General features: G+C 40.2%; 1 protein-coding gene across 2 annotated transcripts in view; it reads right to left on the reverse strand.

The window, feature by feature from the left end:
• TBX19 (T-box transcription factor 19) overlaps window positions 1–15,672 on the reverse strand; it is a 40,487-nt gene extending 24,815 nt beyond the window's left edge. Inside the window, exons 1-3 of one of the 2 annotated variants that reach the window (XM_004269729.3) lie at window positions 9,890–15,672; window positions 2,559–2,823; window positions 1,045–1,179 (exon numbers count right to left, since the gene is read on the reverse strand). In XM_004269729.3, coding sequence (XP_004269777.1) covers window positions 1,045–1,179; window positions 2,559–2,823; window positions 9,890–10,086 — 597 coding nt within the window. In that variant the 5' untranslated portion in view covers window positions 10,087–15,672. Of the gene's footprint in view, window positions 1–1,044; window positions 1,180–2,558; window positions 2,824–4,712; window positions 7,214–9,889 lie in introns of those variants that run through there. The other variant, XM_049715947.1, reaches the window with a different exon arrangement.
• Between the last annotated feature and the right edge of the window lie 11,535 nt (window positions 15,673–27,207).

Genomic DNA, 27,207 nt, shown 5'->3' on the forward strand with positions numbered 1-27,207 from the left:
TCCCTGGTGGCGCAGTGGTTGAGAGTCCGCCTGCTGATGCAGGGGACACGGGTTCGTGCCCCAGTCCGGGAGGATCCCACATGCCGCGGAGCGGCTGGGCCTGTGAGCCATGGCCGCTGAGCCTGCGCGTCTGGAGCCTGTGCTCCACAACGGGAGAGGCCACGGCAGTGAGAGGCCCGCGTACCGCCAAAAACAAACAAACAAAAAATGTTTAGGGGTGGGGGAGGGATAGATTGGGAGTTTGGGGTTAGATGCAAACTATTACATATAGAATGGATAAACAACAAGGTCCTACTGTAGAGCACAGGGAACTATGTTCAATATGCTGAGATAAACCATAATGGAAAAGAATATAGAAAAGAATGTATATGTATAACTGAATCACTTTGCTGTAGAGCAGAAATTAACAGCATTGTAAATCAACTATACTCCAGTAAAACAAATTTTTAAGTTTAATCAAAAAGAATCCAACCCATCAGGTGTCCTGGTGACCAGGGGGCCTGGAAACTCCTAAAGTATGTGGATGGACCAAATAATCCTGCTCCCACAGAGTTCACGGAGACCAGATTCTGGCTACTCCGCTCTAATCACCAGAGGGGCTCAAGTTAAGCAGGAAAAGACCTACATGTGCTCCAAAAAAGCTAACAAGTGGGACAGATAGCATCACACAAACCCGAAGAAGATGCGCGATTGGATCAATTCCCACAGATTTGCTTTAAAATAGGAGAGACACGCAGCTCTTTGTAGGCCAAGGGCCTGGAAACAGAGACTTCTGAGTTTCTGCTAATTGTATTACAATGCACAGTTGTGCTTATTGGCACCAGGAAAAGAAGCACTGGCGGGCCTTTGGCAAACGAGGAGGAGGGTGTGGAAAGCGACTACTGCACTGTTTAACTTCATTTTTGCTGAGTGTATCTGAGTCCTGGAAAACCTACCTTTCATCCATGCTTGGTCATGGCAATAAAAGCACCACCACCCAATCCTACCACATTCTCCCAGGTGACATCTACACACACACACACACACACACACACACACACTCACCTCCTCGTTCTGATAGGCAGTCACAGCTATGAACTGGGTTTCAGGGAAGGAGCAGTTCATCACCATTCGATGGGCACCTCCAACACGCACTATGTGAACCTGGGGTTCATATTTATGCAGAGAATTCAACATTATCTGTTGAGGTGGAAGGAGAGAGAGGACATGCAAAGCCTGGGGCGGCACAAGTGACAGATGACCCAGCGCCTTTGGTTAGTCGCAAGCTCAGCACCCACCTCCGTTAAGGCTACACACGGAATCCCCGGTCGCCCGAGCTGCCTCCACCTCTCTGAGAAATTACTGAGGGGACATTTTTTAGAAGCTCTCAGGGAGCATAACTTTGGAGATGCTTATAGCAGGGTGAGGGGTGGGTTGCCAGGGAAGAGCTGGTCTAAAGAGTGTTCAGTTTTCTGCCAAAATCCTGGCTTCCTTTTTTTTCTCTCCCATTTTCAGCACAATGATGTGGATTTTGCCCTGTTAAAACATACTGTTTTTCTTCCTATAAAGAATCCTAATATCTCAAAATCCTGACACGGGCCGCATTACCTAAAGTATAATGACAGCTGACATCTGCCAGCTACATAAAATCCACTCTTGGTGATTCAAACCAGAGGTTTATTGAAAATCTCATGTTATGAAATCTGGGGGGGGAATAATAGTTTACTTTTCAATTTCCTGTTTTAATAAATAACTGGAACCTTCTGAATATTGCAAAGACTTAGGTGGATGACTTCCGCTCTTAAAACAAGAACCCCTATGTCCCAGCTAGGTAAGCGCAGAGATCAGAGAAGGGGTGAAAACTCTGAGGGCTAAGAGGCTGACCAAAGGGAAATCTGGGGGAATGAGACCTCTTCCTCCCAGCTGTGTCTCTAATCCCCCAAAACAGTCTACATTTTATAAAGCAAATAACAACCTTGCACAGTACCCTAGTGTTCACAATCCTACCAGAGAAAACAAAAGAATAAAAAGCCTCAAAATCTTGTTTACTCTAATTGGAGACCTTAAATAAAACCTTCCTTATTTAAGGTTTGTTTGGATATTTTTTTCTGGAAACCCAAAGCTGATTCAATATTCTATTGATAATTATCACAATACCCAAGTGGAGGGAGCAATTATTTCATTTCGAAGCAGCTTTTTATTAAGGTAGTTGTCTCTTGCCAACATGCCACTTACACCAAAAAGAGGGGAGAGGGAATAACAAAACCCTGGTACCCACAAACATCTCCCTCCTCCCCAGCTGGGTAAAAAGCACCACACACAAGACAAAACTCTGAAAGGCCCCCCGATGATGATTAAGTAAACTACTGCGCTCTCTCACTCTCTCTTAACATCAGGAAGTCCATTAAAAACTGAAAGCACCAATTAAGAGCTGTTTATTCCTGTTCACATTTGGACTCCGGGGAATAATTGGCTTCCCTGAGAGAAGAGGTCGGTGAGGACCCCCTAATTGCCTAAATGCACCCTTGAAATTTCTTGATTGGTTTAGTGGGGTTAGGGTGGCCGGGCAACAGTCGTACCTGCCCACCTCCGTTGAGCTTGTTGGTCAGCTTCACTTTGCTGAAGGAGATGGGCGCCTTCATCCAGTGGGCCCCGAAGTTGGGGGAGTCCGGGTGGATGTAGACACAGCTGTGGCTGGAGACCTCTGGCTTGCCCGCGGGCACCCATTCCCCATTGACGTACTTCCAGCGGTGACTGTCCGTTGGGACAAAGTCCAGCAAGAGCGAGTACATGGCATTGGGGTCCAGCCCCGTGACGCTAATCTTTAGGACCGGGAACATCCGTCTAAAAGAAAAGACAGAAATTGAGCCACAGGAAGGATGTTAGAGTGTTAGGGACATCTCCCTGCTTGTCCAGCCCTCTCTCCACTCAGAGGAGACCTTGCATTTTCTGTCCCAGGGGTGCAGAAAATGCCCCGGGGGAGGCCAAACAAAGAGGGGCCAGGCCAGCGGCCCCAAGTCCAGCTAAGCCTCTTTTTACCAATGTATTTTATATTGGGATTTTACTTTTAAATGTTGTGCTCCACTTTAAAGTCTGAAAACCACTGATCTAGTCATTTGACTAGAATGAAGTACCTCCTGAAGTTTAAGGTATATAGTCAGATGCCAGGTTCTCACAGAGCTTTCTCCAGAGGTTTCCACCCAGCCTACATCAGATTCTCATGCTAATGACACAAAGCAGCCCTTCTCCATCTCACAAAGAACACCAGTTCTGAATAATAGTAATAGCGTTATAGGGAAAACATGGTTTTTTGGTAAAGTGAGTGAAGGGAACACTTGACTATACATCAATTCAGACCACTTCCTTTCCTGCAGGACTTGTCAGAGGCTTTAATGTGCACCGTGAACCTTTGGAAAGGAGGTTCGGGGTTGTGCACACTCTGCACTTATGTACCAGTGCTACCTTCTCACCTATCATCTTGCAGGAATTTGCATTCAAGAAATACACTTTGAGACACGCTGATCTGGATTTGCTGGTCCCTTCTCCCACCCTCTAGGGCAACACCAGCAAGCTTACTCTCACAAATATTTGGAGAAGCTATCTCACCTGGCTTCTGATTCTCTTTAGTTGCCTTTCCCTTCACCAAACTTTCTGAGTTGCTCCAATCTCCTCAAAAGACCTAGTTTCCAGACAGACCCTCACCACCTCGCAATTGCCCCAGAGGCTGTCTTATTTGTCAATACATCTTTTAAAATCTGAATCCCCAAGTTGAGAAGCTAACAATCTAGGGTCTAGACATGTGCTGCTCAGAGTGGTCCATGAATCAGCGGCATCAGTATCAGCTGGAAATTTATCAGAAATGCAGAACCTCAAGCAGCACTCCAGACCTACTCAGTCAGGATCTGTGCTTTTGCAAAATCCCCAGGTGAGTCGTTGGAACATTAGAGCTTAAAAGGTACTGGTCTAGGGAATCTAGCTTTTAAGACAATAACTAAGGAGATATCCAAGGGAATAAGGGGGAGTCACTCTGAGGATTTGTGCTTCTGGTGAGGCTGGGAGGAGAATGAAAAGGGGGAAACTGGAATGTGTCCACTGCTAAGAGAAGGGGTTGCCAGGAGCGGAAGTGTTAAAAGCAGAATGGCCAGGAACTGGAGGGTCACAAAGAGCACCTCCTGTGTCCAGAGGTTCCTGGTTTTGAGGTGAGGTACAATGGGAATTGATACATATGTTAAGTGAAGAAACTGACCGACAGGTGACAAAGGATGGATCTAGAGATGGACTCGACCCATCCAGGCTTCTCAGTCTCCTGAGTTCAAATTACATGGGCTCCCTGAGCTCTCTGGACAGAAAGGATTTTTTTCCCTCTGGTTCGCCCACCTCATCAATACTTCCTTTCCAACTCCTTTGCTGGATCCTCTTCCAGCTTAGTCCTCCAGTTGTGGATGCGTAATGGGGATCTGTTTTCAGCACCCCCTCTTTTCTAAATGTCCTACCTTAGAGACCACTTCTAATCTCATGGCAGAATACAAAGAGCCTGGAGGATTTTATACCAACCAAGTTTCATACCCCTGGTATGGTGCTTAGCAAGCATTAATAGATAGTACCTTTGAGTACTAGAGGGTGGGTGACTGAGATAATGAAATTGAAGCTTGGTGAGTTTAAGTAAACTAGCTTAAGTCCATATATTCAGGAAGGGTGGGAGTTGAAACCAAACAAACTGAACCAGAACCTACCCTTAAAATCATTCTTCACACTCACTAGGATGGCTATAATAAAAAAGGTGAACAACAGCAAACACAGGTAAGGATGTGGAGACATTGGAACCCTCATACATTGTTGGTGGGAATAGAAAATGGTCCAGCCACTTTGGAAAAAAGTCTTGCAGTTTCCTCTGTTAAAATACAGAGTTGTCATATGACCCAGCAATTCCATTCCTAGGTGTATATGCAAGAGAAATGAAAACATACACCCATAAAAACTTGTATACAGACAGTCATAGCAGCATTATTCATTACAGTCAAAAAATGGAAACAACACACGTGTCCATTGATGAGTGAATAAATAAAACGAGGTATATTTATACAATGAAATGTAGTTTGTCAATAAAAATGCTATAACATGGATGAACCCTGAAGACATTATGCTATACTTTAAATCGGTGAATTGTATGGTATGTAAATTATCACAATAAAGCTGTTAACAAAAGAAAAGTAAAGAAGTAAAGAAGCCATGGTGTCCTGGCTCTTAGAAGGACACATCCAAAACGGGGTAGAACCATTTGTTGCTTTATTCTCTAGTACTTCATTTGCCAAGGATTTTACGATTTTTATTTTTCATCACAACACAAATGAACTAAGAGATGCTATATATTTTTATCTCCATTATGCCAATGAGGAGTAAATATAAGTCAGTCAACCAGCCAAAAGTCTTGTAACTGGCAATGGAACTCACCCTGCCTCTGAGCCAAGTTCAGCTCCTTCTGCCTCCCCCATGCCTCTTTCTCTGGCCTCACAAGGACCGGGATGTGTTATCTATTTACTTATGGGCAGCACTCATGACCAGGCTATGCTGTGAGGGATAAACTGCACTTCTTATCAATTTGATCTTTTTTCCCTTTTCTTCCCAAGGTGTGGCTAACCACAGAGATGGCCAAGAGTCTTTGAGAAGCTAAGAAATATGTAAATCAGACCCGATATCAGAGAGAGAGAGAGAAGCAAATGTGGCAGGGCATATAAGCACTCCTCAAAACCGGGCTTGAGGAACCACACATGCTTAGGCTTGGCCAGTGAACTCTGTGTTGATTTGCTGTGAGGCTAGTTTTTCAGTTTTCATTTCTCTAACAGAGGATCTTGAGAGCCAGCACTGCTGGAGAAGGCTCTGAGGAGTGAGGTCTGTGGGAAGGAAGAAAGAGGGCAGAGGGCTTCCCTGGTGGCACTGTGGTTGAGAGTCCGCCTGCCGATGCAGGGGACACGGGTTCGTGCCCCAGTCCGGGAAGATCCCACATGCCGCGGAGCGGCTGGGCCCGTGAGCCATGGCCACTGAGCCTGTGCGTCCGGAGCCTGTGCTCCGCAACGGGAGAGGCCACAACAGTGAGAGGCCCGCGTACCGCAGAAAAAAAAAAAAAAAGAAAGAGGGCAGAGATAAAGCAGATTTTCTAGGTGGGAAAAAACAGCAGAGATGGTTAAAGGCAAAATTCAGGAAGTTTCACTTGTAAACTCCTTCCACCATTTCCCCACAGAACTATAATAATCCTGAAACACTCATCAGAGCTTTTGGAGTGCGCGTGCTTGTGTACCCATAGGACATGGATGTTGAGGCATATAGGAAGAGCAGCAAGAAACCAAAGTAGCCTGGTTAGAGGCAGATCACACAAATACATATGATCCTCATCAACTGCAATTGTAAACTTCAGAGACAAATATCCATGGACTACAGGGACATGGAAAATTACTTCCTGATGTGCAACCTTGGTTTTCTCTCCTCTTGCAACTCCATCCCCGGAAACTATGAACATCAGCTCACTGCACCAACATCACTTAATCACTGGCAAGTTCAACTTAATGATCCTAACACTTATTTTATGATAACAAATGGATACACCAATGACATCAGAAATCCTTCCAATTTCTTAAAGTCTCCTCAAGGCATATTTAATCCAAATGAAATTAAATTATTTAACTACATGGAAATACACATGAAATATAGCTGTTTCCCCTAAGGTGAAGATGTTACCGTAGAGAAAACAAAAGGTGCAAGAGATTTCACTTACTTGCCACTGAAAGCTGAAATAAATTTTTTTCTGCAACCTAAAATATAAGTTCCTAGCTTAAAGGATGGAGATAAAAGGAAGTACTTACAAGCTGGATGCACTAGTGGTGATTCAAATGAGCTCTAGTGGAGTATTATAATTGTTATTGTTAGTTCTGAAAGACTATTGAATATGAATAAGTAAGTATTTTAAATAAAAAAGAAGGGAAGAAAAAAGAAAGAGGAACGGGAAAAGAAATAGTAAAACGGGGGTGGGGGGGAGGGACAGGAGTGGGAGGAATGAAGAACCATCATAATCCCAGTTTCTGGGGATAATTCAATGATTTTCAGGGAAAATCTCTGTTTACTACTTCTGATCAATGTCAGAAGCAAGCCTCCTATTTATACACATAAATAAGTCTCCATTTGAAAATGACTCTTTTAATTCATCAGCCCGTCCTATGCTGTTTTTGTTTTGTTTTGTTTTGTTTTTTGCGGTACGCGGACCTGTCACCGCTGTGGCCTCTCCCGCTGCGGAGCACAGGCTCCGGACGCGCAGGCTCAGCGGCCATGGCTCATGGGCCCAGCCGCTCCGCGGCATGTGGGATCTTCCCGGACCGGGGCACGAACCCGTGTCCCCTGCATCGGCAGGCGGACTCTCAACCACTGCGCCACCAGAGAAGCCCCTATGCTGTTTTAAAACTTGCTATTACACAGAACAATTACACTCAAGTGTGCAAGAGCTATCTGATTACCCTCACTGAAGCTTTAGAAAAGTCAGAAAGTCAACTGCCTGCAGGGGCAGGCGAGTAACGCGAATGAAAAGGGCGAGGACTGGGTGTTAACAACCAGGAATGTTTTTCTCCCCAAAGAAGGGCCACAAATCCATCTACCTCAGGCTCAGGAGTTTGTGTGAAAGGCAGGGATGCTGCATCTAGAATAGACATCATTCTACAGCCAGAGGAAAATGGGTAAAATGGAGAGATACAGGAATAGATGGTGAGGAGAAAAAAAGTGGGGGGGAAAGAGATGAAGATGAGAGTAAAGAAAACAACAAAACAAGAAAGATGTGTCTATATCCAGAGCAGGAAAGTGTTGTTAACAATTTATTCTGAAAAGCTAAGAGATTGAGAGTAATTCCAAACCACGCTCATTCATTATCAACCACATCAATTTCTTAGAGATTTGTCTTCCCTTCTTTATCTGAAGTACAAAGGGAACTTTCTATCTCCTGGCAAAATCTTGACGCTAAGGGGTTCAGAAACCCTAAGAAAAGATTCAGTTCACTAAGGAGGTGAAACGTCGCCAGGACCTCCACAGAAAATAAGAATAACCATGTTGACCATAATTAGACTCTTTCTACAAAGAATAATTTTCACATAGTTAATGACTTTAAACATGTGAAGACTTTTCAGTTTTAAATATGAATAAAAAATTATATAGGTGCAAAAAGGCAAGAGAAAGCTCTTCTGAACTTATAAAAGTACATACCAATGTGACATATTATTAAATTGAATTTTATAATGGTTTTAGAAACTTTTATTTATTCCTCATTGAAACAGATTAACTATATATTTTTCTTGACGGTTGTACTTATTTTACTTCCATATATGACTGCTTTGACAGCCAAACAGATAGTATAAGGCTAAGTATTAGTGTAACTACAAAGAATAATGAACAGAAAGTTCTACCCGTCATCAGACATCATAAAATTTTTACCATTGTGTCATCACTCATCTTTGAAAGGGAAGAAAGTAAATCCAATTAGGAATTGGGGATGATTCTTTGAAATTAAAAACACGTTTTCTATTTCTTTCTACCAAAAATAATGTGTCAATACAGATCAAGAGTAGGAACAGGTGTAATTATAATTACAAATATTAAAAATAATAAATCCTATATATGAAATAAATATGGGACCCATTTAGAGAGCGAAAGTAGAAGCATCAAGCAAGGTTGATATTCCTGCTACCATTAATAATCACAATTTATTGAAACGCCCTTATTTCTGGAACACGTTTTACTTACCAAGCACTTTAATGTCACACAACAACACTCAAGTTCATAATTTTCCCGGATAGATGGGAATGGTTCATTCTCTATACCATGCATTTTATGCAGCAATGGAAAAGTGAGACATCAGGAATGGAAGCATTTTTCACAAGGACAAAAGCCTGCCCGAAGTTCAACTAGCTTGGACTTTTCTGTCATTGGAGAACAGAATTTCTCTCAAGGGTCATAATCAAAGTTCTGCTGAAACTAACCATATTGAAAATGCCTTTCGACGTTTTGTACTTTTGTGACCATGTGAACAGAAAGATCAGTGTCAACTGAATGTTGGGACCTGTTTGGCCAAGCTGGGAGCACTGAGATTTTCTTTCTAAATATTTTTATCTCCTCTACTAAATAGAAGCTCCTAATATTACCTAGACGTCACTTGGCAGGGCTAGATTTAATAGAACCCAAGAAATGCCAACAGAGATCCATTTCAGTTAATCCCTAATTTGTTGCAATGAAAAAAAAAAGGAAGGCATCTTCCCTTTTCTCAGGTCAGTATATTACAGTTTCATTAACTATTACTGCAACAACTCTCACATCATCATAAACACACACAATCTCAAATGAACACTCACCACAAACACATAGGAAGAAGCAGATGCAGGGATAGGCAGTGAGATTAAATTTGCCTTTTTGCCTCTGAATCTTCAACTAGTCAGAAATGTCTGGCAAGTTCGCTACACTTCAGAGGAAACCATCCAGCTTCCAAATAAAGTTGCCTGTTACCTTATCTGAACAGAGTTGGGGCTCAAAGAATAATAATCTGCTCCAGGATATACAGTCAGTCAAAAATTAACATTATTTTCTGACATTTGAGTGCATTTCCCAAACCCATGGGACATGCCCCCCTTTATAATAATTTCCCAGAATTTCTTCATTTAAAATGCATGCAGGACAGGTGGCTTCACCCTCCACTTCTCTGATGATCTCAGAGAAATTAATTAAGTTGGCTGGGGGAAAGCCGTGGGAGACTGTCCTTCTCGGGAGCATGTTTAATCAGACCCCGCTGCCTCTGAGTTAAGAGCGGCAGCCTCTGCGATACTCAAGGGGCTTCGCTTCCCTTGCCAAGCCCCGCCAGCCCAAGCAGGGCCGTGGATAAACTCACCTGCCGTTCTTGGTCACGATCATTTCATTAGTGACTTCCTTGAACCTCTGCCAGAGAGGGGCATCCTCCAGGATGATCTGAAGTTGCTTCTCCGTAGGGTCGCCTTTTTCCCTCCCTGCCTGAAGCTCACTTTCCACCACATTGAGCAGGCGAGAGACGGTACCATCGCTGGTCTTCTGTGTGCCCAGCTCACTCATGGCCACAGGCCCCTCTCAAACTTTGCTGAGAAACGTTACCTACTTTGCCTGCTTCCACCTCTTTCCTCCTGTCACTTGCCTGCTTTTCAAATCCAGCTGGACATGCCTGGGGAGCTGGGGAAGAGACGCCCTGTCTCTTGCCTAAGCTCCTAGCATGACACCCCTGAAAGTCTCCAAATTATAACACCAACCTGTTAAGCTTCAGTTGGGGTGGGGGATGGAGGGAGGGGAGAGATGGGGAAGAAAAAGCCCTCTCTTAATTACTCATTGGATCAGGTGGGAGACAACCTGGCTTTCCCATTGGCTGCTGTGTATAGAGTAGACATTTAAGAAGAGTACTCCATCCAAATTATCAGGCTTTTATCTTGCCGTACCTGAAGAGGTCTAATCGGTGTATTGAGGACCATTTTCCTGTTAATTAAAATTGTTCTGGGCCCAGACTGCAACAATCAGGCAAATCATGTTTGTGTATAAATCATGGCATGTGGCACCTATAGGGAAAGAGGTCCTGGGGAGGATCGACAAACGTGATGTCAATACAGGTTTCCTGACCCAGTCGAGAACCTAAATCCATAAGCTATTCGCTAGCTCTGAATAGAACAGCATATATGGAAGGCCAAGGGCACTGTGCCAAGGAATATGACAACTGTGTCGCAGAATGAAGGACGGTACTCTGTGTGCCACCTGCTCAAGGGTCAGAGGTCAGGAGAAAAGCGCTAAGGACCTCTTTCTCCCAGGGTATCCCGTACTGTCATCACTCTCCTGAGGAATCCTACACATTCACACCCTGCTCATCTCAAGTGTCCTCATTGTCTCTACAAGCAGACGAGCTCTGAACCTGGTTCCTCCTCCTAGAATCCACAGCCTAAGTATTTCTTATCTCCAAACCCAGCCAGTGGGAGAAAAAAAAAATCATTTAGCATCATATTAATCTAAGGAAGCACTCTGCCCCCAGTGAGTGAAAATAAGCTTTTTACATTATTAGGCAGGACAATTTTAATCCCAAGTCCAGAAAGGCATTCTGGCTTTCCCCTTAGACGGTCCATGGCCTATCTGGCATTCTGGGGTGAATCCCCACTTTCCCTTGGGAGATAATACTAGTAGAAAAACATTTCTTTTACCCATGACACATAGTACAACTGGGGAGGGGTGAAGGGCAGAGATAGCTCTACCTCCTCAACTCTGAGTAGATCCTGGGACTTTGTGAGTTTTTCTCTTGCTACAGCAGAAAGCTATAGACGATCCAAACAAAAGGAAAATAGTATAACTGACTCACTTTGCTGTACAGCAGAAACTAACACAACAGTGTAAGTCAACTATACTCCAACAAAGGAAATTTTTTTAAAAATGTATTTTCCCTTAAAAAAGGAAAATAAAAGCAAAAAGGTAAGATAAAGTCAGGGTGAGGATAATATACAAAATGAATTCAGTGCCTCCTAAGTGCCAAATACCAATGAAGCATCCAATGATGAATGAAGCAGAAATGGCCCTGCCTTCGTGGAATTAACAACCTGAGAGAGAAGATGAATGACATAAACAACAACTGAGTAATTACCAATAGTGATAAGTCTATGAAGACTATGTAAAGGCGTGAGGTGGTGGAGAAAAGTGGGTGCAAAGCAATGTGGGGTTGTACGGACAGTCATCTCTGAGGAGGACACATTTCAGCTGAGACCAAAAAGATGACAAGGATTTAGTCAGGAAAGAGTTGGGGGAAGAGTTCAGGCAGAGGAACCGCATGCAAGAAGCATGGCTTGGGCCATTTAGAGAAAAATGAGGGGGGCTGGCGTGGCGAGAATATGGTGGTGAAGAGAGCAGAGCGAGATGTGCTTTAAGAGGGGCTTTATGAGCTATAGGAGGGAGTTTAGATTTTATTCTATATGAGAAAGGAAACTACTGTATTAGTGTGTATTAAAGTAGGAAGATGGCATGTTTTGCTTTGTGGTTTTTGGTTTTTTTTTTAATCTGGATGATTTATAGAGAATATAGTAAAAGGCAAGAGTGGATGAGAAAAATTAGAGAGCTGTTATGGTGGTTCAGGCGAGAGATGGTGGTGGCTTAGCCTAGGGTGGTGGCTGTGGCCACAAAGACACATGATTGGACTCTAGATACATCTTAGAAGTGGATATGGCAGAACTGGATGTGGGGGGAGGGAGGGAGTGTCTGCGGTGAATGATTAGTAGATGGGAGGGCCATTTACTGAGATGGGGAAGGATGCAGGGAGACGGGTTTACAGAGGTACTGCTTTAGTTAGGGAAAGAAAAATTTTCATTTGCACGGAATTAATATTGAGAAGATTGTGACAGTCTGAATAAGATGACCATGCCCTAATCCCCAGAACCTGTGAATATGTTACCTCACGTGATAAAAAGGAACTCTGCTGCTCGACATCATGTGTCATCAGGAAAATGCAGGTTAAACCAATAACGAGTTAACACTACATGACTATTAGAATGACCAAAACCCCAAACACTGACAACACCAAACGCTGTTGAGGATGCAGCACAATAGGAATTCTCACTCACCTCTGGTGGGAATGCAAAATGGTACACCCACTTCGAAAGACAGTTTGGTGGTTTCTTACGAAACTAAACATACTCTTACCACACGATCCAAAAATCACACTCCATGGTATTTACTCAAATAAGTTCAAAACTTATGTCCACACAAAAACCTGCACACGTGTTAACAGCAGCTTTATTTATAACTGCCAAAACTTGGAAGTTACCAAGAAGTCCTTCAGTAGGTGAACGAATTAATAAACTGTGGCACATCCCAACAATGGAATATTATTCAGTGCTAAAAAGAAATGAGCTATCAAGCCATGAAAATACTTGGAGGAAATTTAAATGTATATTGCTAAGTGAAAAAAGCCTATCCAAAAAGGCTACATACTGTATAATTCCAACTATATGACCCTCTGGAAGAGGCAAAACTATGGAGACAATGAAAAGAACAGTGGTTGCCAGGGGTTGGGAGAAAGAGATGAATAGGCAGAGCACAGAGGAATTTTAGGGCAGTGAAAATACTCTGTATGATGTCACAATAATGAATACCTGTCATTATACATTTGTCCAAACCCATAGAATGTACAACACCAAGAATGTAAACAATGGACTTTGGGTGATGATGACATGTCAATGTAGGTTCATCAACGTGACAAACGTACCACTCTGGTGCAGGATATTGAGAGTGGAGGAGGCTATGCACGTATGGGGGTAGAAAGTATATGGGAAATCTCTGTACTTTCTGCTCAATTTTCCTGTGAACCTAAAACTGTTCTAAAAACTAAAATCTATTAAAGGGGCGGGGGGAGGAGGCTTTGCAGGTATGACTAAGTTAAAAATTTGAGATGGGGAGATTTTATCCTGGATTATCAGGGTAGGCTCAAGGTAATCACAAGGGTCTTTATAAGAAGGAGGAAAAAGGATCAGAGTCAGAAAGGATGTAGGCACAGAAGCAGAAGTCAAAGAGAAGAGAAGATAATGTGCTGCTGGCTTTGAAAACGGAGGAAGGGGTAACAAGCCCAGGAAGTTGTAAAAGATAAGGAAATGGATTCTCCCCTACAGTCTCCAGAAGAAACACCTGCCAACACCTGGATTTTAGTCCAGTGAAACTGATTTAAGATTCCTGAGCTCCAGAACTGTAAGGTGATTACTTTGTGTTGCTTTAAGCCACTAAGTTTATGGTAATCGTTACAGCAGCAATAAGAAACTAATAGAAAAACCACAAGACATCTAAGCAGAGATTTCAAGAAGGAACTGCTTAGAACTATGGCACAAGTGTGGCTCTGAGCTTCCTAGCAGCCCATGCAAAGTAGGGGAAATACAATCTGGCATACATTACACTGTGCTCCTAAACTAAAAACAAGCCATTTGCCCAAGAAAAATTTCTCCTATGAATCTTTAGAGAAAAACACTGTGTGATACACTGAGCAGTGTTTTCTCAAACAATCCATAAACACCAGTAAGATGAGGATCCCTACCTTCAAAGACTGTAACAATCTAGAAGAGAGAAAAAGGCATATGCCCAGGGAATTCCAATACAGATATGTGTGAAGCGTACCAGTAAGGGAGAAAAGAAGGAAATAATACTATTTTTCTTATCAGTTATATCCAAATCAGTGTGCTGCTGAAAACTAGGTTAGCACATGAATATCTTCAACCAGTGGGCCCAGTAAAGAATGGCCCTTGGAGAATAGCACAGGCAATGGCTCTGGGATGAACCCCAAGAGTCACCTAGCAATAAAAGATGGTTTACATTCTCTTGACTTTTAATCTGACCTGAGTAGACAATGGCTTCACTTTCCAGGCTATGTCTCCTCTAAGGTCTGTACTATATTAGATAGTTTAGATTGAACCATATGAAATTACTGTTATTCAACCTTTGTTTTATTTGAAAAAATAGCAATTTCATATGATTCAACTAATCAGATTTTAAACTAGTATAAAATGCTTTGACTGAGACAGCTATCTAATAATATCATTTTACTTAGATCATTGTTTTCTAGTTACTAAGTATCTTGCTATAGATAATTTTGAAAAATATAAGCAAGTAAAGAAAAACTACCCATAATCGCAACACCCAGAGATGACCTCTGCTAACAAATTTGGTGTAGATATTTTTTATTTACAATATATGCATACTTTTTCCTTTAAAAATGGAATTTTTAAATGCTTCTGAGTAGGCATGGCAGATTGAACACATTCTTTTCTATCTGCTCTCCAAACAGCTCTAAAATGGTACTAAGGTAAAATGAAATGTACACCCACAAAGTTGAGGAGTACAAGAGAGGAAACAACAGCAGATAAGAGATGTCAACAAAATTTTGGAAACTGACAAAACAAACGGCTGAGTGGTAACTGATGAGGCAGATCAGAGAAAGTTGAAATCTAAGTTTCAAGGTGAAGAAGCCAATAAGAAGCAAGCCAACTGTGCCACAAAACTCTGAACTATCTCAGGGATTTAATGCGTCATATACCTCTGAAAGGAAGAGTGGGCAGGTAGTTCTGGCTAGGACCAAATAGGAAAATTTCTTGAAATTTTATTTAAGAAACGGTTAACTTTTGAGATCTTTACCCCTCAGCCAGGCAATTGTGCCTACCCATTGCAGCAGAAAACAAGAGAATGACTTTCAGAAGAGAGGGGATTTGAGAGGATTTGTACTCAAAGACAGCAGTCGCTGGTGGGGGTAGTGGTGAGGAACGTACTGAAAACAGAGTATTATGACACACTCCTTAGGTAATAGACTTGGTGATTCCTCAATGCAATGACCCATCCCCAATGATCACCAACCCCAATCAAATGGGAAAAGCAAACCTTTGTAAAACTCTGCCCATGCACATAGGCATTCCATTGGCATTTACAGGCACACCTCAGAGATATTGTGGGTTCAGTTCTAAACCACCACAACGAAGTGAATATTGCAATAAAGAGAGTCACATAAATTTTTTTGGTTTCCCAGTGCATATAAAAGTTATGTTTACACTATACTGTAGTCTATTAAGTGTGCAATAGCATTATGTCTAAAAAACAATGTACATACTTTAATTTAAAAATTCTTTATTGCTAAAAATGCTTTATTGCTAAAAATGCTAACCATCAGAAAATGCTAGCCTTCACGGACTTGCCTGGTGGTCCAGTGGCTAAGACTCCACGCTCCCAATGCAGGGGGCCCGGGCTTGATCCCTCATCAGAGAACTAGATCCCACATGCCGCAACTAAGGGTTCACATGCCACAACTAAAAGATCCCACATGCCGCAACTAAGACCTGGAACAGCCAAATAAATAATTTTTTTTTTAAAAAAGAGTGGGGGCTTCCCTGGTGGCGCAGTGGTTGAGAGTCCGCCTGCCAATGCAGGGGACACAGGTTCGTGCCCCGGTCCGGGAGATCCCACATGCCGCGGAGCGGCTGGGCCCGTGAGCCATGGCCGCTAAGCCTGCGCGTCCGGAGCCTGTGCTCCGCAACGGGAGAGGCCACGACAGTGAGAGGCCCGCGTACCAAAAAAAAAAGAGTGAATTTAGAAAATGCTAGCCTTCAGAAAGTTATAATCTTTTTGCAATAGTTACATCACACAGATCACAACAAATATAATAATAATGAAAAAGCTTGAAATATGGTGAGAATTACTAAAATGTAACACAGAAACATGAAATGAGCAAACGCTTTTGGAAAAATGGCACTGATAGACTTGCTTGACACAGGGTTGCCACAAACCTGCGATTTGTAAAAAGAACCCACTATCTGTGAAGTGCAATAAACCAGGTATGCCTGCATGGGCCTCAGCCTTAAATATGACAGTAAGAGACCATCAGACATCAGATGCGGAAGTCAGAGACCAAAGCAATAAATAAATAAATTTAAAAAGGAATTCTGAGTAAACAGAGACCATGCAGGGAGCAAAATATAACAAAAGAAAACTAACTATTTTCCAGTTAAACATAAAAGAAAATCTTGCATTCATGAAATAAGACAAAGAGGAAGGAGGGAAGGAAGGAAGGAAGGAAAGAAGGAAGGAAGGAAGGAAGGAAGGAAGGAAGGAAGGAAGGAAGGGAGGGAGGGAGGAAGGAAGGGAGGAAGGGAGAAAGGAAGGAAGGAAGGAAGGGAGGGAGGAATTGTGGAGGAGCGGAGAGAAGGAAGGAAGGAAGAGAAAAGGGGTCAGAAAGGAAGGGAAGGAAGAACTGGAGGACAAAATAGAGCTCTTGAAAATTAAAGACATCAAAACATGAATTTAAAATTCAATAAGAGCTTGGAAGATAGAGTTGATGAAATCTCTAAGAAAGTAAAACAAAGTGACAATGAGTTCCAAAAAGAAAGAACAGAGAAGACAAAGGGGCAGAAATTCTCCAATAAATAATACAGAAAAAGTTCCCAGAATTGAAGAACATAGGTTTCCAGAATGAAAAGTCCATGGAGGGCCCAGCACAATGAATAAAATATATATCTGCTCCAAAACACATACATCATTATGAAACTTTAAACACTGGTGATAAAGAGAAAAAAAACATAAAAACCTTTTAGAGAAAAAAAACAGGTCATATACAATAAATCAGAAATTATAATGCCATCAGCCTTCTCAATAACAACCTGAAAGCTACAAGAAAATTAATTAATGCTCTCAGAATTGTGATGGAAAATTATTATTCATTCAGAATTCTATACCCATTCAAACTATCCAGTGTGAGACTAGAATAAATACATTTTCAGACCTACAAGGTATCAAAAATTTTACAATACTTCCCATGCCCTTTTGCTCAGAAGTTGCTAGGTAACTTCTTTTAAGTGTTCACCTGATGAGGCCAGACCCACCTAAGATGATCTTCCTTATATTAACTTAGAGTAAACTGATTAGGATTCTTAATTACATATGCAAAGTCCTTTTTGCCATATAATTAGCATAATCTCAGGAGTGATGTTTCCTCATATTTAGAGGTCCTTCCAACACCCAAGGGGTGGGGATTACACAGGGCATGTCCACCAGGGAGCCATCTTCGAATTCTGCCTGCCAGAGTATATTAAAAACAAACAAGCAAGAAAACAAATGAAATAAACTGAAGCAACTATGAACTACAAGGGAAAAAACAAGTTGTCCAAGAAAGGAAATGTAATCACAGTATATAACAGCTCAGCTGGAACCAAAATTGTAAAAAAGTAAATATTAAATGTTGATTTAGTAGAATGATGACAGTTGAATGATGAGAAGGGGAAGCTTGTATTGTGAGAGGAAGGGGATGCTAAATTCTCATCTTCTATGGTAGGAAGACAGTAAATATTGCCTAAAATTGAAAAATCAAGAAAGAGCAGTACAAATACGATGTTTAAAAATCTGGAGATAAATGGCTGAAGAAATAGTAAAAAGAAAGGAAAGTGACTACTTTTGGAGAGAGGGACAGATGAATGCTGGGATTTTCCTTAAAATAAGTTTTTAAACATATGAGTAAATAAAATACTAATAAAATTTATTATTTTTAACAATGTATAAAGAATATTTTCCCATATCATCAAATAACTTCCTACATTGTTATTTTAATGCTTGCAACTTATTCCATCTTATGAATGGGTCATATTTTATCTAACCAATCTTTTATACTTACATATATGCTGTTTCTCCATTTTTTATCATTTTAAATAATTAGATAAGAATTCTGGACGACAAATATTTGGGAAAACATAATGATTGTTTTCTTACACATTCTAAAATTACACATGTAATTTTAGAAGCAGCGCTAATTGACAAGAACAAAATATGCTAACTATGTTATATGCATTATCTTATTTAATCCTTATAACAAGTCTATAAGGTAAGTGCTATAATTATATCCATTTTTTAGGTGAGAAAAGTTGAAACTCAGAGTGGTGAAGTAACTTGTCCATGGGCATCTAGACAATGAGTAGTAAGGCCAGTATTTGAGCCTAAGGATAGTTTATTCTCTTAACCGTTACACTATACTGATTATTTACTATAGACCAGGCACTGTATTATATGAGTGACCTCATATAATATTCATAACCTTGTAAAGAATCATTGCCATCCCCTTTTTTTAAAATGAGGAGGGCACTCCAGCTCTGAGAGATTATGTATGCTGCCCATGTCACATAACAAGTAAATGGTAAATCCACTTCAGTCTGGGTCATTCTCGTTCTGAAGGCTGAGTACCAATTTATAGTCCAAATAGATAGACTTTATTTTAACCCATCTATCTCCAGGAATTTATTCATTCAGCAACTTAATGATGAAATCAGGAGATCCTAATCATCTCCATATTATAGTAGATGAAAAAACTAGGTAAAGAAGGAAAAATGATTTGTCCAATAAGACGTGAACCAGGGAAAGAGTTAGAAAAGAAATGACCCTCCCACCCCCAGTGAATCTCCACCTGAGTACACAGCATCCCAGTGCACAAATAAGTGCAATTTTAGGGATCAAGGAATACCTCATGGGTGGTCCTCTACCCCCTTGCTAGGCTGGACAGTTAACAGGAAACTAGCAGGTGGGAATCTTCACCCCACCTTCCTCTTGCTCCACTGAACATCCTTCAATCACAGAAATTTTTTTCTACATTAGATAATGGGCTGCCATGGAACTTTTTGTTTGTTTGTTTGTTTTTTAAAGAAAAGGTGGGAAGGTGTCCTCATATTTTAAGAATAGATATATAAACTTTAAATATACATTTCAAAATCCTTGGACTAAATGATGCCAAAGGTGTTTCCCAGCTCTAGCAATCTAGCATTCCCTCTGATATATATTGGTGGTACTACTATAACTGTTGTTATTTTACGTACTAGCAAAGGACCTTTTTTTTTTTTTTTTGGCTGCGTTGGGTCTTCGTTGCTGCATGTGGGTGTTCTCTAGTTGCAGCAAGCCAATTATTTTACATATTAAAAAAAAAGCTCAAAACCCCTCTTGGAAGTCTTCTCTTCCTCAGATATAATGTGCTATTCCAGCTTTCCATGACAGTGAGTTGCCACTTTCTGAATTATTTTCTAAAAGCCTCACATGTGGGTCCCTGGCATATTTTATAAGTAGGGGTTCTGGTCAAGCTTCTTAGAAAAAAAATCACTCGTTTTTTTTCTCTCTTCAGGTGTCTTTACAGCTCGATGCCTACCTGTAGAGTTAAATCTTAGACAATATGTGATTCGGTATCATATCTTCGATAGTTTAAAACAGAGCTTCATATCTACATGTTAAGATTAAATCACTAAATTGTTTTGCCTCCAATATCATAAGCTCTTACTTTTAACCGTAAAGTCAAGTAGCTAGCATATAGTAGGTCCTTTATAATTAGTGATTGATTTATTGTTTAATATGTCAGATGCAATGAAGTAAAAATTCATGTTTATTAAGAAAAAACCATTGTGTTTATTTAATGACATACTTTTAGAGGCATCATAACATATTTTTATTAAAGTATAGTTGATTTACAATATTATATTAGTTTCAGGTGTACAGCATAATGATTCAGTATTTTTACAGATTATACTCCATTAAGAGTTATCACAAGATAATGGCTATATTCCACTGTGCTATACAACGTATCTTTGTTGCTTATCTATTTTATACATAGTAGTTTGTATTTCTTAATCCCATACCCATAACATGCCCCTCCCCCCTTCCCTCTCCGCATTGGTAACAACTAGTTTGTTTTTTATATCTGTAAGTCTGTTTCTGTTTTGCTATATACATTCATTTCTATTATTTTTTAGATTCCACATACAAATTATATCATACAGCATTTGTCATTCTCTGATTTATTTCACTAGTATAATATTCTCTAGGTCCATCCACATTGCTGCAAATGTCAGAATTTCATTCTTTTTATGGCTGAGTAATATTCCATTGTATATATATACATATATATATGTATATATATATATATATATATATCTTCTTTATCCATTCATCTGTTGATGGACACTTGGGTTGCTTCCATATCTTGGCAATTATAAATAGTGACGCTATGAATGTTGAGGTGCATATATCTTTTCAAATTAGCATTTCCTTTTGTTCTGGATATATCCCAGGATGGGATTGCTGGATCACATGGTAGTTCTATTTTCAGTTTTTTGAGGAACTCCCATACTGCTTTCCATAATGGCTGCACCAATTTATAGTCCGACAAATAGCGTATGAGGGTTCCCTTTTCTCCACATCCTTGCCAACATTATTTGGAGGCTTTTTCATAATAGCCATTCTGACAGGTGTGAGGTGATCTCTCCTTGTTTTGATTTGCTTTACTCTGATGAGTCACAATCTTGAGCATCTTTTCATGTGCCTATTAGCCTTGTGTATGTCTTCTTTGGAAAAATGTCTACTCAGATCTTCTGCCCATTTTTTTTTTTTGATTGGGTAGTTAATTTTTTTGATGTTGTATTACATGAGCTGTTTATATATTTTGGATATTAACCCCTTGTCAGTCACATCATTTGCAAATATTTTCTCCAGTTCCGCAGGTTGTCTTTTTCTTTTGTTGATGGCTTCCTTTGCTATACAAAAGCTTTTAAGTTTAATTAGGTCCCATTTGTTTATTTTGCTTTTATTTATTTTGCCTTGGAGACAGATTGCAAAAAATATTGCTATGATTTATGTCAAAGAGTGTTTGTTCTATGTTCTCTTCTAGGATTTTTATGATTTCAGGTCTTACATTTAGGTCTTTAATCCATTTGGAGTTTATTTTTGCATATGGTGTGAAGAAATATTCTAATCTCATTGTTTTACATGGAGGTATCTAATTTTCCCAGCACCATTTATTGAAGAGACTGCCTTTTCTCCATTCTTGCCTCCTTTGTCAGAGATTAATTGACCATAGGTACATGGGTTTATTTCTGGGTTCTCTATTCTGTTCCATTGATCTATGTGTCTGCTTTGGCTCCAGTACCATGCTGTTTTGATTACTGTAGCTTTGTAGTATAGTCTGAAGTGTGGGAGGGTTATAACTCCTTTTGTGTGTGTGTGTGGTTTCGTATGAATTTTAGGATTATTTGTTCTACTTCCGTGAAAGATGTCATGGGTATTTTGATAGCGATTGCTTTGGATAGTATAGCCATTTTAACAATATTAATTCTTCCAATCAAAAAGCATGAGACATCTTTTCATTTCTCTGCATCATCTTCAATTTTATCAATTTTTTTATAGTTTTTAGAATATAGGTCTTTTACCTCCTTGGTTAAATTTATTCCTAGGTATTTTATTGTTTTGATGTGGTTTTAAATGCGATTTTTTTCTTTACATTCTCTTTCTGATAGTTTATTACTAGTGTACAGAAAAGCAACAGATTTCTGTATATTAATCCTGTATCCTGAAACTTTGCTGAATTCATTTATTCTAATAGTTTTGGGGTGGAGACTTTAGGGTTTTCTATATAAAGTATTAAGTCATCTGTGAGTAGTGACAGTTTTACTTCTTCCTTTCTAATTTGGATGCCTTTTATTTCTTTTTCTTGGCAGACTGCTGTAGCTAGGACTTCCAATACTATGTTAAATTGGTGAGAGTAGGCGTCCTTGTCTCATTCCTGAATTTAGAGGAAAGCCTTTCAGCTTTTCACCATTGAGAATGATGTTAGCTGTGGGTTTGTCATAAATGGTCTTTATTATGTTAAGATATGTTCCTTCCATACCCACTTTCTGGAAAGATTTTATCATGGATGTTGAATCTTGTCACATGCTTTTTCTGCATCTATTGAAATGATCATATGATTTTTATTCTTCCTTTTATTAATGTGGTGTATCATATTGATTGATTTGTGAATGCTGAACCATCCTTGTGTCCCTGGAATAAATTCAACTTGATCATGGCATATGATCCTTTTTATATATTGCTGGATTTGGTTTGCTAATATTTTGTTGAGGATTTTTGCACCTATATTCATCAAAGATATCATTTTCTTTTTTTGTAGCATCTTTGTCTGGTTTTGGTATCATGGTATTGGTGGTCTCACAGAACGAATTTGGGAGTGTTCCCTCCTTTTCAATTTTTTGGAATAGTTTGAGAAGGACAGGTATTAGTTCTCCTTTATATGTTTGGTATTATTCCCCTGTGAAACCATCCAGTCCTGGACTTTTGTTTGCTGGGAGCTTTTATTACAAATTCAATTTTACTACTAGCGATTGGTCTGTTCAAATTGTCTGTTTCTTCTTGACTCAGTTTTGGAAGGTTGTATATGTTCAAACAATAACAAGGAGTCAAGCCTGTGGAATATTAGACTAGAGAGGAAATGACAAATGGCTTTGGATACTCAGTATTTCCCACAAGGAAACAATTTTAGGTGGCACGCAGCCTAACACTGATTATTATAGTAGTTACAGCAGAGAACTGTAAGTAGCATGTGAAACCCATGCCTTTAAGGATAGTATTTCCGAGGACAAGTAAGAAGTAAAACTAAAAGGAGAGATGTGGTTTAAATTAAAATAATAATAAAGCAATAGTGAAGGTAAAATTTGAACATCACAAAGATGGTAAGAAGATGATTGAAGATTAGCAAAAGCAGCTATAGGTGATTAGGAGCCACTGTGTAACTTTAAGCAAGTAGACAACCTGAGGAGATTGACACTTTAGGAAGGGTGCTTTGGTGGCAATGTGGAAGCTGGACAGAAAAGTGATGGGACTGCAGGCAGGCAGGGAGAATGCTGCAGAAACCCTCAAGAGGGGTGGTGAAGGAGAACAAGGCAGGTGCAATGGAAAAGGAGAAGATGCAGTAGATGCGAGAGCTATTTAGGAGGTAGAAGGCATATGCAATGATATCAAGCATCTGGCTGGATGACTGGGCAGACCATAGGACCATTCTCAAATAGAGAAAACACAGAGGAGACGAGTTGGGAGGAATGGTGTTCCACATTCACCAGGAGCTGGGGCATTAACTTCCAAGAACAGCCAGTAGCTCACAGGCTGTCTGTGAACACACCCTTAGACACCACTTGAATATTCGGAACTGGGAACTTGAGAAAGCAGATGCCCAGTTCTGTGACCTCTGGTGCTGAATGCTGCTAAAGGGATTAAGGGGGCTAAATGTTCCTCTTCTTCCTGATGACTTAATGGAGTTATACCCCACAGGCCCAGCAGCTGCCCTGCTGGAGGTGGGGGGCTACTAATTAAGGTGTGCAGTCTAGCTGATACCTGATAGCACTGCTGTGTCCTCTGGCACACGGCAGCCCATGTCTCAGACTTAAAGGGCAGAAATTGAACGCCACGCAACCTGAGCTCATGAGCTTGAGCTCCCCTGAACAGTGTCCACATCCCTGGCCATACACCAGGCAGAATTCATGTCTGCACATTCAGTCCTTGCAGCGTGCAGAAACCTAACACCTTTCTCCACCCACCTACAGTGCCACCAGGAAATTAACACTCACCCAGGTACTGGGTCATAATTAAACTGAACAAAAAGACAGCTGCTCCTACCTTTCTTTTTTAATCACCAACATGCAGCCCTAGGGATTACTAGCTTTGGGGTGATTTAGGGAGGATTACTCTTTCATTAGTGTCTGGGGTCAGTTCCAAATCAACGTCACAAGAGCTTTTTAAGATACCCTCCCATGCCAACAGCTCATCCCTCTTCCACGTCTGAAAGGTTAGATTTTACAAAGCCACTGGCAATCTATTTGTCAGACCCCCAAATATCTGTGATTTTTCACCAGAAACCTCACTCAAAAATTAATTTGGCCCTGAGTTTCTAGGTGGCAAATGGCAAGTTGGAGCCCACGATCATAAACACAATTTGGGCTGCTTTTCACTGTATGCTTAGTCATCTACCACTTTTGTGACAATTCATAAGATTTGGTTGGATTTTCCTGCATTTTTTCCATCAGCTCAGAATTTTTACTTTTCAGATGGATTTTGCATTATCTACAAATTTCTCAATTTCACCTGTAATTCCTCTGGGGGAATATTTATGAAAATGTTGAAATAGAAGCAACCTTAAGTTTGATCCTCAATGGACCTCACGGTTTGACACATTCCTTTATTTCTTACTTTAATCCCCCAATCCCATGATAATTGAGTAAAGTTTTACTTGCTTGTTTAGAAAATAAGACATTTCTACGTAGAAACTTATTAGTGATTTTTGGAGATATTGCCCATTGGTTGATTGGCTTATCTACCTTAAATCAAGTTCTCTGATGTTCTTCCTAGAGGCCAACATTCTTCCCTTCTTCCTAAGTTAGCTTTAGGATAAACATAACTCCAGAAAACAGAATCATGAGTTCCATGAAATAATTCAGATGAAAATAAACTGAAAGATTTTTATTAATTACCCACTATGAATATACATGTCTAATGAGAATTTTTAAAATTATATATATATGAATAACCAAAAGACAAGTTTTTAAAAAATGTACAGCTCGTTTTACCTAAATTACTAAATATTATAGTATCTTCTAATACTAAATTCCCAAACAAAAAATTTCTAAGGCCCAACAAACTACTCTTTTTATGAGGAAGACAGGAAGAATGAAAACAAATTTCACCCTGCATATATAGACATATTCACAACACAATTTTTTTCTTTTGCATTCAGCTTTGATATAACTCAAGAAAAGATGCCAAATAAAAAAAGAAAATGTGAAAGCTGAACAAAAAATGCAAAGAAAATAAAAAAGGCAGGGAAGGAGGCTAAATAAGGTCATTACTCTTATTAGTCAAAAGCTTAAACATCATAAAAAGCATGAAAAGGCCATTTGTGACTATGATAGAGGGCATCGCAAAAGTTGATAGGAGGGCATTTTTGTTTCCATTAATAGCAAGCCAAATAATCTGAACCAACCCTCATCCTGAGGACAAACAGAAAATCTGGACAAAATATAATTATCTACTTGAAAGCATCAGAGATGCAACAAAGTGGTGAGGAATTATAAAGTCAGGATAGGGAAGAAGACAGAGTCTGGGGAAGTGATCTGGGTGTTTGGGGTGCTTTTTCTGGGAAGGTTTTGCTGATTCCAAAAGAAGAGACTAAGGGTCTAGCAAGCACTTCTGAAGGCTTCCTGAATCTTGGTAGGGGCAAGGAGACTAGGACATAAGGAGGGGAACAAGTGATGGATCCTCCTTATCTTTGGGTTTGGCCTTCAAGAGCTGTGCACCAGGAGATAGAGTAAACCAGGAGTAACTTAGCTACCAATCACCTTGAAATTACCCTCAGTGCTGGTACTTCCAACCACTTGCCAGAAGTAAATATAAATTATCTATGGAAGATTCTAGGCTTCAAATTATTTCAACATAGCTTTCTGCAAATGCAACACCTAGCACAAAATAAAAATAGTCAGGTAGAGGCTTCCCTGGTAGCACAGTGGTTAAGAATCCACCTGCAAATGCAGGGGACACGGGTTCGAGCCCTGGTCCGGGAAGATCCCACATGCCGCGGAGCAACTAAGCCCATGCGCCACAACTACCGAGCCTGTGCTCTGAAGCCCGCGTGCCACAACTACTGAAGCCCGCGTGCCTGGAACCCATGCTCGGCAACAAGAGAAGCCACCACAATGAGAAGCCCCCACAATGAGAAGCCCATGCACCGCAACAAAGAGTAGCCCCCGGTCACCGCAACTAGAGAAAGCCCGCGTGCAGCAACAAACCCAAAGCAGCCAAAAACAAGTAAATAAAATAAATAAATTTATTTAAAAAAAAATAGGCAGGTAAACAAGGGAACAAGACATGATGAATGAAAACCAGAAAAACCAAAAGACACTATAAACAGAACTATCGGGGCCTTCAGAAAATGGATTTAACAGACACATGCTGACCATTTTCAGGGAGATAAAAGATAGTATAGGGATCTTTCAGCAGAAAACTGGAAACTATTTTTTAAAGTACTAAATGAAAACTCTAAAACTAAAAACACAACTGAAATTAAGAATTCAATGAAAACACAACTGAAATTAAGAATTCAATGTGGATTGAATTCTTAATTTGAAATTAAGAATTCAGTGTGGATATAAGACACAGCTGAAGAGCAAATGAACTGGAAGAAGCCAGAAGATAATACCTAGAATTAAATGTAAAGAAATTAAAGAACTAAAGAACACAGAAAATAGGGTAAGAGGTATAAAGTATCAAGTGAGACTGTCTATCGTATTAATTAGAGTCCCAGAAGGAGAGGAGAAAAATAATGTAAGAGATAACAGCTAAGACCTCTCCAAAACTAATGGAAGACACTGAGGTAAAGGTTCATGAAGCCCTAAAAATTCTAAAAAGATAATAAAAAGAAATGGACGTTTAATTACATCACAGTAAAATACTGAGTACAAAGAGCCAGGTGGGAAAAAATAGATTGCTTTCAAAGATGCACCAACTATCATAAAACTGATTTCTTAACAGAAACAATGAAAGTAAAAGATCATGAAAATGCTGAGAAAGTGGCAGAGTAGAAAGCACCAGGAATCTGTCTCCTCACCTAGACAATAACTGGACTGGCAGAGTCTATCTGATACAACTATTTTGGAACTCTGGGGTCTGTTGAAGGCTTGCAACTTTGAGGAGAAGGCTTGGACAATAAATTGTGGTTGATTTTAGTCAATTTCAGCTCTTACACAGTAACGGCTACCCATCAGCCATCTCCAGCCACCTGGAAGGCAGCTAGGCAGTGTTCCTGGAACAGCCTGCACAGAGCTTATGGGAGCTAGGGTGGTAAAAAGGATTCAA

This window comes from Orcinus orca, chromosome 1 (assembly GCF_937001465.1).
Source record: "Orcinus orca chromosome 1, mOrcOrc1.1, whole genome shotgun sequence".
NCBI classification, from domain to species: Eukaryota; Metazoa; Chordata; class Mammalia; order Artiodactyla; family Delphinidae; genus Orcinus; species Orcinus orca.